We start from the raw sequence: 13,860 nt of genomic DNA, 5'->3' as shown, positions 1-13,860 counted from the left end.
ACGCTGCCTGTGCAATCTGCTCCACTAGAAGCAGGCAAGAAAAACCCACCTGGGAAAATCTTTTTATTAATTTAATGCTACACCTAATGTTGTAGCATTAGGGGAGGCAACACAGGAGTGTTAATTAGTTGGCTCAAAAAGTGGTCCTCCTTCATACACATGAGGGTTTATGCCAGTCATGCTATTGTCCTTTCTGGGTCTGTCACAGCGGTCCTGCTAGGCCACCAGTGAAAGTGCACTCCCAGTCTGACCTGGGGGTAATGACTGAAGTGTCTCAGGGCTTCGTAAACTTTTTCTTCTTGTGACCCCTCTTTTTGTTTGAAACAAATCTAGGCAACACCAGGTGCATCGATATCTAAAATAGGTGCACAACGCTAGCAAGATCGCTGAGTGGGTAGGGACACCCACTGTCAAAGCCTTATGATGCGAGTTCATCCCGGTGTGAGACAAACTACACACACACACACACACACACACACACACACGTGCGCACACACACAGAACATAGTGTCATTTTAAAATTCTAAAACAAATATATATAATACAGTGTACATTTACTGCTAATAAGTCAAATATATTTCAGAAAATTCATTATAGGTATAATAATCCCACTTACTAAAGACAAAATCAAGTTTGCATACTAATAATGTAGATGTTTATTTTTACATAAATAATTAAATCGGTAAATATTTGATACTGCATGATGAAGAGTATCTTCAGAATTCTATGTGAGGTAAACACACTGCCGTTGATCCCTGCTTCAGAGGTTTCATAGTTGATGAATATCTTCAAGTAGACTGATCAATGCTGAGAATACCACTACTCAGGGTAGCATGGTAGAAGTGTGTTGACACGGTGTTAACAACGTGACAGATGTTAGTACTGTCTGAGAGGTGAGCCTTTGGATAAGTCTGTGGGGATTGTTGAGTGAGGTGATCTGGCCCACCCACTGCAGATAGCCTCGTTCCCCAAACGTGGAATCCTAGAACACATACCTGGGCACAAACACTTGTGCATGTCTCTGCTCAAGCTCCCATGCAGGGACTCTTCTGTTGCAGTAGACTGTAGCCTCCGCTGGGAGCTTTGCATACTGTTGTGGGGTTCTGAGTCGTGTCTTTCTAAAACCACCTAGTTTTAAGATATTTACTTCATTGTGTGTGTGTGTGTGTGTGTGTGTGTGTGTGTGTGTGTGTGTGTGTTTTCCTGCATGCATGTATGTCATGACATATGTAGAGTGTGGGTGTGGAGCCCTTAGAACTGGAGTTAAAGTTGATAACTGTAAGTCTACCGTCTGGGTTCTGGGACTTAAACTCTGGTCCTCTGAAAGAGCAACAATTGCTCTAAACTGCTGAGCCATCTCTCCAGCTCCAACAGCAATTTTAAAAATAAAACATTTTAATATAATACAATTTAGAGATATGTAATTTGTTATACATCCAGGAATGACGGTAGAAAATATGAAAAGTCTTTGCTTTCGCTAAACCATTATCTGTAAGAGCCAAAAACTTTGTATGTATTTATATGCATAGTAAAACCCTGTAGTTCATAGTGTACAGTAGTCTTCAACCTGAATGAAGGCATTTCAGGATCGGCAGTCTGTGCCGTAGCAGTGCAGTCATCAGCACAGCTCACGGTGTGTTTAGAGCAACGCTGCCTGCAGCAAATGCCTGCAGCGCGGTGCGGCCGGCCGAGCCCTTTCAGAACCAGATTCAGCTCACCCTTCTTGCTTGGTTAGTTTACCCTAATGCTTTACATAGGATTAGGTGGGATTGACATTTTTTTACTAAAAATTTTTTTACCTAGACATTGCCCTGGAATGAGCTGCTGCCCATTAGGAGTGACTGCTTTACTGATTTCCCGGTATTCCTTTTCTTTCTTCCTCAGCTTCATTGCCCCAGCATCTGTGAGCAGTGACACTGTGGTGTAGAAAATCCCCAAAGAAGAGTTGAATTTTAGAATTTGTCCATTCTGAAGCTGTAGCTCTTGATTTTCCTTTTTGACTTTTATGTTGGTTCATGTATCTAAGCAAAGTTGTTTTCTTTGGGAGAGCATCTGCTTTAATAGTTGTCCTTTAGGCAGTTAACATAGAGCTGGGTTTTTTTAAACCTGAAAATTGACAGCAGCCAGTGTTTCCTTTTCCGACAACCATAATCTTAGTTGAAAATTACTGTTATTTCCCTTTGTGATTAAGAAATGATAGGTAGTGTTACTCTCCACACAGTGCCGCTCTTAGGTAGGAAGCATGGAAGCTTGGCAGCCCCTTGGCAGCCCCAGTTGGCATGTTGTACTCCGGTCAGTGTGTGTCATACAAGGAGGCCAGGGTCTTGAGGCAGAGGGCGAGTTTTACAGGTACAGTTGTTACAACTCTACTGCCCCCCTCAGGTCACGGAGCAGCACGTGGACGGTTTCAGGGCCATTCTCTGGGCTGTGGGACTTAGTAACATTCCCTAAAACCCTGTTGGTTAGATGTTTCATTTGTTGCTTTTTCTCAGCTCTGAATCTTGAGAACTGGCCTCTTTAAGAGGAAGAAGGAAAAAAAGGGAAAGGGCTGGGGAGATGGCTCAGAGGTTAGGAGTACGGGCTGCTCTTCCAGAGGACCCAGGTTCAATCCATAGCACTCAAATGGGAGCTCACAACTGTGTGTTCCAGGGAATCTGACACCCTCACACATACATACATGCAGGCAGAACACCAATGCAGAAATTTAAAAAGTTACTTAAAAAAGGAAAAAAATCAAATTAGTGGTTTTGCTAAATAAGTAAAGTTTGTGTTAAGATTTATTAATTCATGTAATTTTGTGTAAAATAAACGACCGTGCTAGAATCTCTTAAATTATTAGTCTTTTTTTAATTCTTACTATTGAGGTGGGCTTTTGAGTTTTTAGATGCTCATTCCACATTTGTATTCTAGATTTAACAGCCTTCAGCGAAACAGTCTTTGTTTTGTATGTATCATTGTATGTGTGATGTGTGATGGGTGTGAGCAGCGTGTGTTCCGTTGTACACGTGTGGTGGTCAGAGGTCCTGAGCATCGTGTGTTCCATGGCGCATGCGTGGAGGTCAGAGGACCTGAGCAGTGTGTGTTCCATGGCGCATGCGTGGAGGTCAGAGCACCTCTCCAGTTTCCAGCCTGGGTTTTCCCTGCACAGCAGCACTTTACTTGCCAAGCCATCTTGCTGTCTGGAATGTGGTTGTTACATTGCATAAGGTCTTCCCATTATTTTCATGAGGGATTTATTGTGATTGATATATTTCGGGTCTGCTCCACTGCTCTGTGTTCTACCCGAGAGATGGTGACAGTTACTAAAGACCGATTTTATTTTAATGGTTTGTGTCATATAACTGGAGTGAGAACTGTTATGCCATATATTCTAGGAAATTTTAGTGCTAGGCAGAGTAGTTTATTTCTTTTTCTAATGTGACAGACATATTATAATTTTTAGTTTTTCATGAGGATTTTGATTTTTGTATGCCAGTGGTGTTCTAATGTAGTACAAGGTAATCTAACTTTTAGTGGTGAGTAATCTCCAGTTGTTTGGATGTCAAGGAGTGTAATCTTTGAAATTTTTGTTTGTCATTTTATTTTTTTAATATTTTATTTTACTTTTTATTTTTCAAGACAGGGTTTCTCTGTATAATAGTCTTGGTTTCGCTGGACTCAGTTTGTAGACCAGGCTGACCTTAAACTCACAGAGATCCACCTGCCCCTGCCTCCTGAGTTTTGGGATTAAGTGTTTGTACCACCATGCCTGGCTCATTCCTGAAGACAGATCCACACTCTTTTGAAGTTAAACTTTAAATAAAGCCGTCAGAAATAAAAGTTCTAGGATTCTTGAGCTGTGTATAGCCTGAAAGCCATTGCTTCTCGGTTACTGCAGGCGCGGCATGATACAAGAGCTCTCTGCGGTCTCTCTAAGTGCTTAAGAGAAAATGAAATAAATCTAGTTTCTACTAAAGGATTGGTCATTGTCTGCAGCAGTCACCACTCAGAGGAGAGGGCATCAAGAATCTTGGTGTGGTGGGGTAGGGTAGCACTTGGGGTAGAGGCAGGTGGTCTTTGAGTTCAAGGATCCCTGGTTTATATGAGGAGTTCGAGGCCAGCCAGATCTATACAGTGAGACCCTGCTCCCCACATCCACACTTCACCTCCCCCATCGACCCCAAATCTTCACTAGGCACAGATAAAGGCTATTTAGTTTTTCTACTCTATTCAGTACTTTAGCAGTTACTTTATTTCCACCTCTTCCCATTTGCCAGTCAGGATGCTGGGGTAACTAGGCATTCCCACGCCGAGGACTTGGCAATGGAAAAAGGGTTGTTGGTTGTCTGCAGTAGTGTGCACTCTGTCCTGAAACATGAGGAGGTTCTGGGAGTCCTCCCTGCAGAGGCTCACGGGGGAGATCATCCTAGATGCTGCTGTGCTAGCATGTCTTACAGGAACCAAGTCAAAACTCTGGTTCCCCTTTCTGTGTTGAATTGTCTTCGTACAGTAGAAAGGCATACTTTTTTTTTTTTTTTTTTGGTTCTTTTTTTTGGACCTGGGGATCGAACCCAGGGCCTTGTGCTTCCTAGGCAAGCGCTCTACCACTGAGCTAAATCCCCAACCCCGAAAGGCATACTTTTTCTTTGTACTGTGGAGCCCAGCGACCATTCATACAAGTTATCTGCTCCAAAGTAGGAATGCTTTGTTCTGTGAATTAGACCTGAGATTTGGAAAGCAGACTTGTTTAATAGACTTAGTAATTCAGAGTTCTTGAGAATGTGGCTTATCTTTCATATTATGAAAAAAACACTTTAGGAAATCATTTCAGCTTTTTATTTTTCTAATAAAATGTATTCAGTACTTTGTGTTATAGTTTTTCTACATCTTACTGCCCTGCATCTCTTGATTTAGAGTTTAATTTTAAAAGACTGCGAACCTATCTTTAACAAATAAGGTGGGTATTGTACTGAGGCAGGTGGGTCTCTGAATTCCAGGCTGACTTTGTATATAGTGAGTTCCAAGACAGTCAGGGCGATAGACAGAGACCTTGTCTTAAAAACCAAGAGCCAAAACAAAGCAAAAGAAAAAAGAAAAGAAAAAGGTAAGAAAACTAAGATTTTTTTTCCTTAAGGAAGAGCGAGAAGGTAGAATTGACAGCCAATTAAAAAATTGTAGTTAAGATAAGCAGTCAGAATTTTGAAGATAGAACTTGGTAGGTTTTAGAAAACATCTGGGTTATGACTAAGCACATATTTAAGAGCTCTGAGGCGTGCAATATGTGTGTTGGCTTCTGCTGCTGTTTGTATGCATTCAAAACATACATAGGAGTGCTTAAATAAAAACTGGTGTTGATGTGTCATTCACAAATGATGCTATGCTAATTTGAAATTTGCGTTAATTAAGCAATATATTTTTGAGTGTTTTGCCTTGAAACTAAAAGCATAATGCAGACTACCCGCAGTTATGCAGTAAATCACCTGGCCATCTTTAGGAGTCACTCATAACTTTGTCACTGTTTCCTACCTGATATGAAGGACATCTTAAGGAAAGGCTGATGTCAGTCATTGCATATCGGCTTTTGTCTGTGTTAAATGGACATGCATATTGTCATTGTTTGCCACAACATTTTAAGTGTCCATCTATCAAGAACCTGCTGTTTGGGAAATGCTTAAGAGACTTAGTGTGAGTTTACTTAGCATCTTAAAATCCCGGGCTGGACAGATGGCTCAGCGGGCAAGGGCGCTGTCTGCTCTCCCAAAGATCTTGAGTTCAAATCCCAGCAACCACATGGTGGCTCACAACCCTGTGTAATGACATCTGATGCGCTCTTCTGGTGTGTCTGGGTTTATATATAATAAATGAATAAATCTTTAAAAAAGAGTAAAAGACACAGTGGAAGAGAAATAGAGACAAAGATCGTTCAGTGAGGCCAAAGAGCTTACATTATATACATATAGTTTTATATTTTGTATTGGTTTGGTGTTAACATTTGTTAGGAAAGAGAGCCGAGGGGGTTGGGGAGGCATGATTGTCATTTCTAGGTGATTGTAGTTTCTGGAACTTGGGTGTATTGTGAAGTCACTAAAAGAACAGTTTAAAGCCCTTGAGAACCATCTGTGGCCTAGGAAAGTTTGGAGTTCAGAGACGATTGTGGACTGCCTAGTCAGATGGGAAGTTGGTCCTGAGCTTCAAGGGCTCATTTTGGATTGTCGCCAAGGATGAGGCAACGGAAAAAGGTAAGGAAAGGTCTGTAAATGAGATGAAGGTGTGGCGGTAAGCCACACATGAGTGCAACTCAGACTGGGGTTTATTGTGCTTTGTTTTATGCTATCCCTAAAGTAAAGCTCTAGTCCTCGTGTGACTATGTTCTCACAGGTATTACTATACACACGCACTTGAGGTTAAAAGAGTAAGATCAAGGAGAGCAGAAACTCAAGGCCTTATTTTCCAGAAGTCACAATGGTCAGGTCGGAGTTGGTCTACTCATACATTTTTAGTTATATTTATTTGTTTTTAAGTAAATGGGCTTAAAGATGAGTTAGACACAAGTCATGAGGGAGTCCACTTTGTCTTGGGGTAGCTTTAATTTCATTGCATCTATTTATGTATATAGCCTCTCAGTGTGTGCCCAGAGTGGCATTAGCTGTGACAGCTGGCTTCCCATTAGTAGTGTTCAAAATTACATATTCTCCACAGTTTCATTCACACACATTTTAATCCTATCTCTCCTCCTTGTTGTCTTCTGTTATTCACCCTTCCTCCAGACCTCTTCTTACAACTCCGGTATCTGTGCCATGACAATAATACATTGCAGGCACTTGTTTTCAGCAAAAGATATTATGTATTTAAATGAAGCAGAATAGGCATAATTAGAATGACTAAATAAATGGTGGGTTAAATTGCTTATAATTGAAAACTATCTTACATGCTAAATTGATAAGTATTTAAGTAAAGAATGCCTTTACTTTGTATGTGTTGGTAGGTTTGGGTTTTTGCTTGTTTGTTTGTAAACTTCTATATAGTTCTCATTTTTGTTTTACATCTCTCTTCTTGTAGGAGATAAAGATGGCAGCAAGGTAACCACAGTGGTGGCAACTCCTGGACAGGGTCCTGACAGGCCACAGGAAGTCAGTTACACAGACACTAAAGTCATTGGAAATGGGTCATTTGGTGTGGTATATCAAGCCAAACTTTGTGACTCAGGAGAACTGGTGGCCATCAAGAAAGTTCTTCAGGACAAGCGATTTAAGGTAGGACGCCGTGCTTTGTGTATCTTCATTCTTAAACTTTTTAAAAATTTTTATTACTCTTAACTATTGGACTGTGTCCCTTCCCTTCCCCTTCTCCCCTCTCATCCCCTCCCCTACTCCTTCTCCTCCCACCCCTTCCTTCCTGTGTTTCTTTATAGCCCAGACTTGCTCTGAAATCATGATCCTCCTGTGTCTCAGCCTCTAAAGGCCGATTTATTGGCTTAGATTTGTTTTCCACAGATTTGTCTGTCGTTTACTATGCGTCCTAAATGATGAGAACTAGCAGTGGGATTTGTGACTGCTTCTTGTTAAATCTCTCATCTTCATCAGACAACTGCTGGATTGCAGGGGAAATTATATAAAAGTTATCAGTTGGGTTGGAGAAAAGTATACATAACCATTTAGCTTGCTTCTCCCCTCTTCTCTCCCACAGCATTGACTTAAATTTTTTTTCCTACACTTATTTATTTCGGTTGTGTGTGTAGGGTTGAGGGAGACGTTGACGTTGGCGAGTGTGGAGTTGGAGGGTGCGTTGTATGAGGCCTGGGCTTGTATGAGGCGGGTTGTATGAGGCCTGGGCTGTCAGGCCTGGCAGCAGGCACCTCTGCCTGCTGAGCTGTCCTATTTGTCAGCTCCAGGGGCACCCAAGGTTTCTCTGAGTAACCCTTGCTGTTCTGGAACTTGCTTTGTAGACCATGCTGGCCTTGAACTCATAGAGACCTGTTTGACTCTGCCTCCCCATTGCTGGGATTAAAACTACTACCTGGCGCTCCATTTTAATTTTTAAAGATGAAATTTTATAATTTTTTTTAAAAATGTGGATTGTAATAAACTTTCTAAACTTTGCTGGAGATGTTTAATAAATTTATATTAACCTTATGAGATTTAAAAAAAAACTAGCAATTTTATTTAGTATTTAAAGGAAGAATTTTGGGTGAGCTGTAAATTTTAATTACATTTATTTATTGTGGGCCCCCACATGTGCTGTGGTGCATGACCGTGTGGGTCCTGGATGGAGTTTAGATTATCACATTTCCTCAGAAGCTTCTGTAGCCACGGAGCCCCCGCCCCAGTCCCGGGTACCAGTTTATATTCCAATTTACTAGACTTATTATGGATTCCTTTTTATTTTAATAAACCATAGCAACTACAAATAATGTATTCACATTTTTCCTTTTAAATAAATATTCGTATTGTCCCAATGACCAAGACTCCCACAGTAATGTGTAAATGTTGACAACAGATTTAATTCTTGTCCTTTTTTAAAATTTGTGGGTGTGAGGTCTAAATAAAGATGCAAGTATATTAGAAGAAATCTTTCTTCATGGTTTCTTACTACTGCTTACTAATTGAGTCTTGACAGTTTATGGGTATCTAAGGTGTACTTTTGTTACTTGGCGATCTGGAAGAGACATGTCAATCGCATTGTGCAGATCTCCTGTATTAGAGGAGGTTTTATATCTGGATAGATAGGCTGCTCCTTCAAAATATATATGGTTATGCTAAATTCTACCTCACAAGGGTTTGCTAATGAGCATTCAGCTAAGTAATGAGTGCTTGTTTTTCCATGGCTGTGCTGGCAAACTTGCTTTACTTTTGAGTTTTGCTAATCTGATAGGTGAGAAATGATACCTCGTTCTACAGATTAGTAAAGTCCTAAGTAGACCACAGTTTAGAGAGCTAATACTATTGCACCACCCTGCCGTGCAATGCTCCATGCTAGGAGTTTAGCAACTTTAGGAAGGTCCTAGATATTTCATAAAGCCTGGCTGGTCCCTGTGCAGTAGCATTCTAGCCTTTCACTTGTATAAAAGAAAAGAAATGACTTTGTAGAGCCAGGTCGGTTGGAGGATAATGACACCAGAGGATTTAGGGGTGCCTACTTGAGTTCTTGGTACTTCTTGATGAACTGGGCACATTGTATGGGTTGTGGCTAAACTCTTCCCTCTGTTGGAAGTTTAATTAGGATTTCAGTAAATGTATAAATTAGGAAGGATACGTTTATGACTGCATATTTCATTGGTTTTCATACATACTTCTGTCCCTTGCATAGCTGCATTGCTCAGCCTGGGATATTTCCACTAACGTATCCTTTCCTCATGGAATTTACGCCGTTCTCCTTAACTACACAGGTAGTTGAGACCCTGATAACATTTGTAATTTCACTTATAATGTAAGTTATTTAACATGAGGGATTTACATAATTGCTGCTTTGGACTGTATTAAGTAATTAGGTTTGACCAGAGGAAAAACTAGCTAGCTAGACAGACAGACAGACAGAAAAAGAAACCAATTGGCCTATGCTACTAGTGATACTAAGAAGCAGTTTGTTTTATTCTAAAAATAAGATGAGAGATAATAAGACTGAGAAAAAGAAAAGCAAGAATTGTCCCCATTGTAGTAATTTTTACTTTTAGAAATACTTATTAGATCTTAATCTATAGATATTTTAAAACTACTGAATGATAATCAAATCAAAGAATAAATCAAGAAAGAAATTTTAATTCTGAGGATTGAATGAAAATGAGACCATAACACACTAAAATCTATGGAACATAATGAAGACAGTCTGGAGGAACATTTACAGCTCTCAGTGCCTACATCAAAAAACATCTCAAATTAATAACATTAGTAACATTAATAACAAAGGCTGAAATGAGATGAAAACATAGGAGATACTGAGGAAATATGGAGAATTATAAGGACACATTTAAAACTGTATCCTTCTAAACTGAAGGAATGTAAAAGAAATGCACACATATCTAGATGACCTACAAAGTTAAGTCAAAGTGAAGTATGATTCAAACAGCCGCAAACAATCAGTGCCATAGAAGCAACAAAAAAAAATATCTTCAGTAGACCAGGCCAGATAGTTTTAGTGAAGAATTCTACCAGACCTGTAATGAAGACAGACTAATGCCAGTGTTACTCAAATTACATAGAAAAGGAAGGAATAGTTCCAGATTCTTTTTTCATAGTCAGTATTATTTTGATACCAGATGAAGATCCATAGAAAAAGAAAACTATAAGCCAATTTCTCATATGTAGTATGGATATGAATGCAAAAAATTCCCAGTAAAACACATACAAACTGCTTTAGTCACAGTTCTGTTGCTGCGAAGATACACAGTGACCAAAGGAACTCTTAGAAAGCTTTTAACTGGGGGGCTTACTTAAGATTTCAGAGGCATAGCTCATTATCTCCACGGTGGGGAACCCGGCAGCCCATGGGCAGACATTGCACTGGAGAAGTAAGTGAGAGTTATACATTAGGATCTGTGGGCGGGAGGGAGGGAGGAAGGGAGAGGCGGGGGGGGGCGGGGGAAGAGACAGAGGGGGGGAGGGGTGGAAAGAGAGAGAGAGGGGGGGGGGGAGGGAGAGAGAGAGAGAGAGAGAGAGAGAGAGAGAGAGAGAGAGAGAGAGAAGATAGCACTACTAGGCAAGGTTTGGACTTTTGAAACCTCAAAGTCCAACCCCAGTGGCACACTTCCTCCAGTAAGGCCACAACTCCTAATCCTCCTAATCCTTTCAAATAGAGTCACTCCCTGGTGACTTAGAGCCTATGAAGGCCTCTGTTATCTAAAGGACCACGTTCAGCTCCCTGGCCCCCTAGGCTTAGAGCTATATCATAATACAAAAGCATTTAGTCCAACTTCAGAAGTCCTCATAGTCTGTCATAAGTATCAACAGTTTAAAGGTCCAAAGTTCAAAACCTCTCTTGAGACTCGTGGTCATCTCTTAACTGTAGCCCTCTGTAAAATCAAAATAAAAAAGCAGACCACATACTTCCAATATGCAACAGCACAGACTATACATTAGCATCCCAAAAGGGAGGAAAGTGAGTACGTACTGGACCAAAGCAAGACCAAAAGACAGCCAGGCAAACTCTAAATCTTAACTTTACATGTCTGATGTCAAAGTGCTCTTCAGATCTCCAACCCCTTCCAGGTTTGTTGACTGCAACAGACTTTTTCCCTTGGGTTGGTTCCACATTCTGTTAGCAAGTGTCCTTGGCCAGTATCCCACGACTCTAGCATCTCTACAATCTTGGGGTCTTCAACAAAAATCTAGGCCTCTTCCTCACAGCTTCATGCAGTGGCCTCTCCGAGATACTCCTGGCACAGTCCTGGTCTCGGTGGCTTTCCTTAGATTCCTTCCACAAGCCTTCTCTTGTATCCTTGACTCTAAAGGCAGAATCCTGAGGCTAAGGCTGCTAAGGCTGGCTGCTGCTTGGTGGGGCTGGAACTTGGCCCTCTCATTCAGAAACATTTGCCTCAGCTTTCTGTTGGTGATGGCTTCCTTCACTGCTAAGCCTTTCCCTTCACAAGTTGGAAGCTTAGCTGGGTGAGATGGGGTCACCACCTCTCTCTTCATTGAGCATCAGGCTTTTCTCTTTTCTTTAAGCTTCAGCTTCACCTTTCCTGATGCTCTCTGCCCCTCACACTGCATATTTTGTATCTCTTTGTCCAGCTTCATCCTTTTCTGTTATAATATCTCACAGCCACAAAACAGAATTAATTAATACTAGGCTGTCTCTTCACTTTAGCCTTAGACAGAATTTTAGGACCAAAAAAAGCAACCACAAAAATGTTCTCTAGGCCATTTCCTAGTATTTTTCCCCTCCTGAACTGTCCTGAGCCAGGTCCTCCACAGTTCAGTTTGCCCTCAGCATTGTGCTCCAACTAGAGCCCCCATTAAGGTCTGCTTAAAGCGTCCAGCAGCATTCTAGTACAAAAGTCTCAAACAAAGACTTCCACATTTCCTCAATGAACAGCATGGTCAGACCTGTCACAGCCATACCCCATCCCCAGTACCAACCTCCGTTTCAGCCACTGTTCTGTGGTTGTGAAGAGACACCATAACCAAGGCATCTCTTCTGAAAAAAGCATTTAGTTGGAGTTTTCAGAGGTTGGTCAAAGATCCTTGTGTTAGAGAGCATGGTGTCACATATGCAGACATAATGCTGAAGATGTAGCTGAGAGTTCAACAAGCCTGACCCATAGGGCAACGGGGGTTGGGGGGGAGCTAACTCGATACTAGGTCTGGCATGGACTTTTGAAACCTTAAAGCCCACCCCCAGCGACACACTTCTTCCAGCAAGGCCACATCTACTCCAACAAGGCTATATCTCCTTACTCCTTGCTTACTAAACATTAAAATATATGAGCTTATGGGGCCCATTCTTACTCAGTCCAGCACATAAACTAAATTCAGTAACATAAGATAGGCCCTAATCAAGTCTGCTCCATCCCAGAAGTACAGAGAGGGTTCAGCAACAAATCAATAAATGTAACTCATTACATAGATTCCAAAAGAGCTTTGACAAAACCTGGTCAATCCTTGGGAATACAGAGAGAGAGGACATATATCTACGTAATAAAGAAAATATACAATAAGCCCATAGCCAATATCATACTGCATAAAGTAGAGCTCAGAGCATTTCCACCAAAATCAGGGATAATACAAGTATGTCTGCCTTCTCTATTTCTGTTTAATGCAGTGTTTGAAGTCTTAGCCAGAGCTATAAGAAGTGAAGGAGATAAAGGAAATAGAAAAGGAAGAATTCACAGTTTTCTCTACAGCCGAGGGGAAGGAAGTCTTTACTAGCTCTGCATCCAACAGAGGGCTTGTGTCTAGAATATACAGAGAACGAAAACAAAAGCTACACATCAAAATTCAGTTAAAAATTGGGGAATGGAAGCTGGGCTTGGGGGTAAATGCCTTTAGTCTCAGTAGGAGAGACAGAGGCAGGGAGATCTCTCTGAGTTCTCGGATAGCCAGGACTAGGTAAAGAGCCCATTTCTAAAGGTGTTGGGAGTTGGCATGGAAATCAGCAGAATGTTCAAGAGAAGAAAGACAACTGACTGAGAAAAACTTAAACAAAAATGTTTACTATCCTTACACCACCAGGCAAAAATAAGCTATGACATTTCATCCCCATTAGATTGCCTAAGACACCAAACACAGATAAGGACGTAGACAAAGGGAGCTACAGGGCCTTGTGGTGGGAGTGCAGACGTGTGTAGCCACTGTTGGAGTCAGTGTGAGACTGCCTCACATGTGCTGGGAATACATGATCTAGCTATGCTGTTCCTGGTTATAGATCCAAAGGAACCGCTTTTACCACGGCAATACTTGCTCTCCCATGATCAGAATGCCGGGAAACGGAAAGAGCCTAATGTCTATCAGCTGATTCATAAATAATGAAAATCTGGTCTATATTCACACAATGGAATATTGGAAAAGCAAAATCATGAAGTTTTCAGGCAAACGTAATTCTGTGTGAGGGAACGGAGACCTAGAGAGATAAATGTTGTGTGTTCTTTTATCTTAATTTAGCTGTGAACACTGGGAGGGAGCGGCAGTGACTGGCCTGGCGAGACACGCCCACTGCTGTGGTAGTGGCAGGACTGGAGTGGGACTAACCAACCACTTTTTAAATTAGATTGAATCCAGCTGTGCAAGTTGAAACCCATGTCCGGCCAAGAACTTGTGGCTGGGGAGAGCCTACTACTTACTATTTACTTCTAAGTGGAGTAGCATTAAAATGACTCCTAAGGATCTCTCGTGGTACCCAGAGACAGTAGCTGTCTACCGTTCACTAGAGAGACCTTTGTGGTAGATTGTG

The 13,860-nt window shown here is 41.3% G+C and overlaps 1 protein-coding gene across 8 annotated transcripts in view; it reads left to right on the top strand.

Moving 5' to 3' along the window:
* The window catches only part of Gsk3b (glycogen synthase kinase 3 beta), a 150,164-nt gene that overhangs the window by 46,576 nt on the left and 89,728 nt on the right, over positions 1 to 13,860 (top strand). For 5 of the 8 annotated variants that reach the window (XM_006248373.5, NM_032080.1, XM_063270791.1 and 2 more), the window contains 1 exon segment: positions 7,039 to 7,232. In XM_006248373.5, coding sequence (XP_006248435.1) covers positions 7,039 to 7,232 — 194 coding nt within the window. 8 annotated transcript variants of the gene reach the window in all.

The sequence above is a fragment of the Rattus norvegicus genome, chromosome 11, assembly GCF_036323735.1.
Source record: "Rattus norvegicus strain BN/NHsdMcwi chromosome 11, GRCr8, whole genome shotgun sequence".
NCBI lineage: Eukaryota > Metazoa > Chordata > Mammalia > Rodentia > Muridae > Rattus > Rattus norvegicus.
Note: the sequence above shows the minus strand (reverse complement) of the source record. Positions and strands in the feature narration are given on the sequence as shown.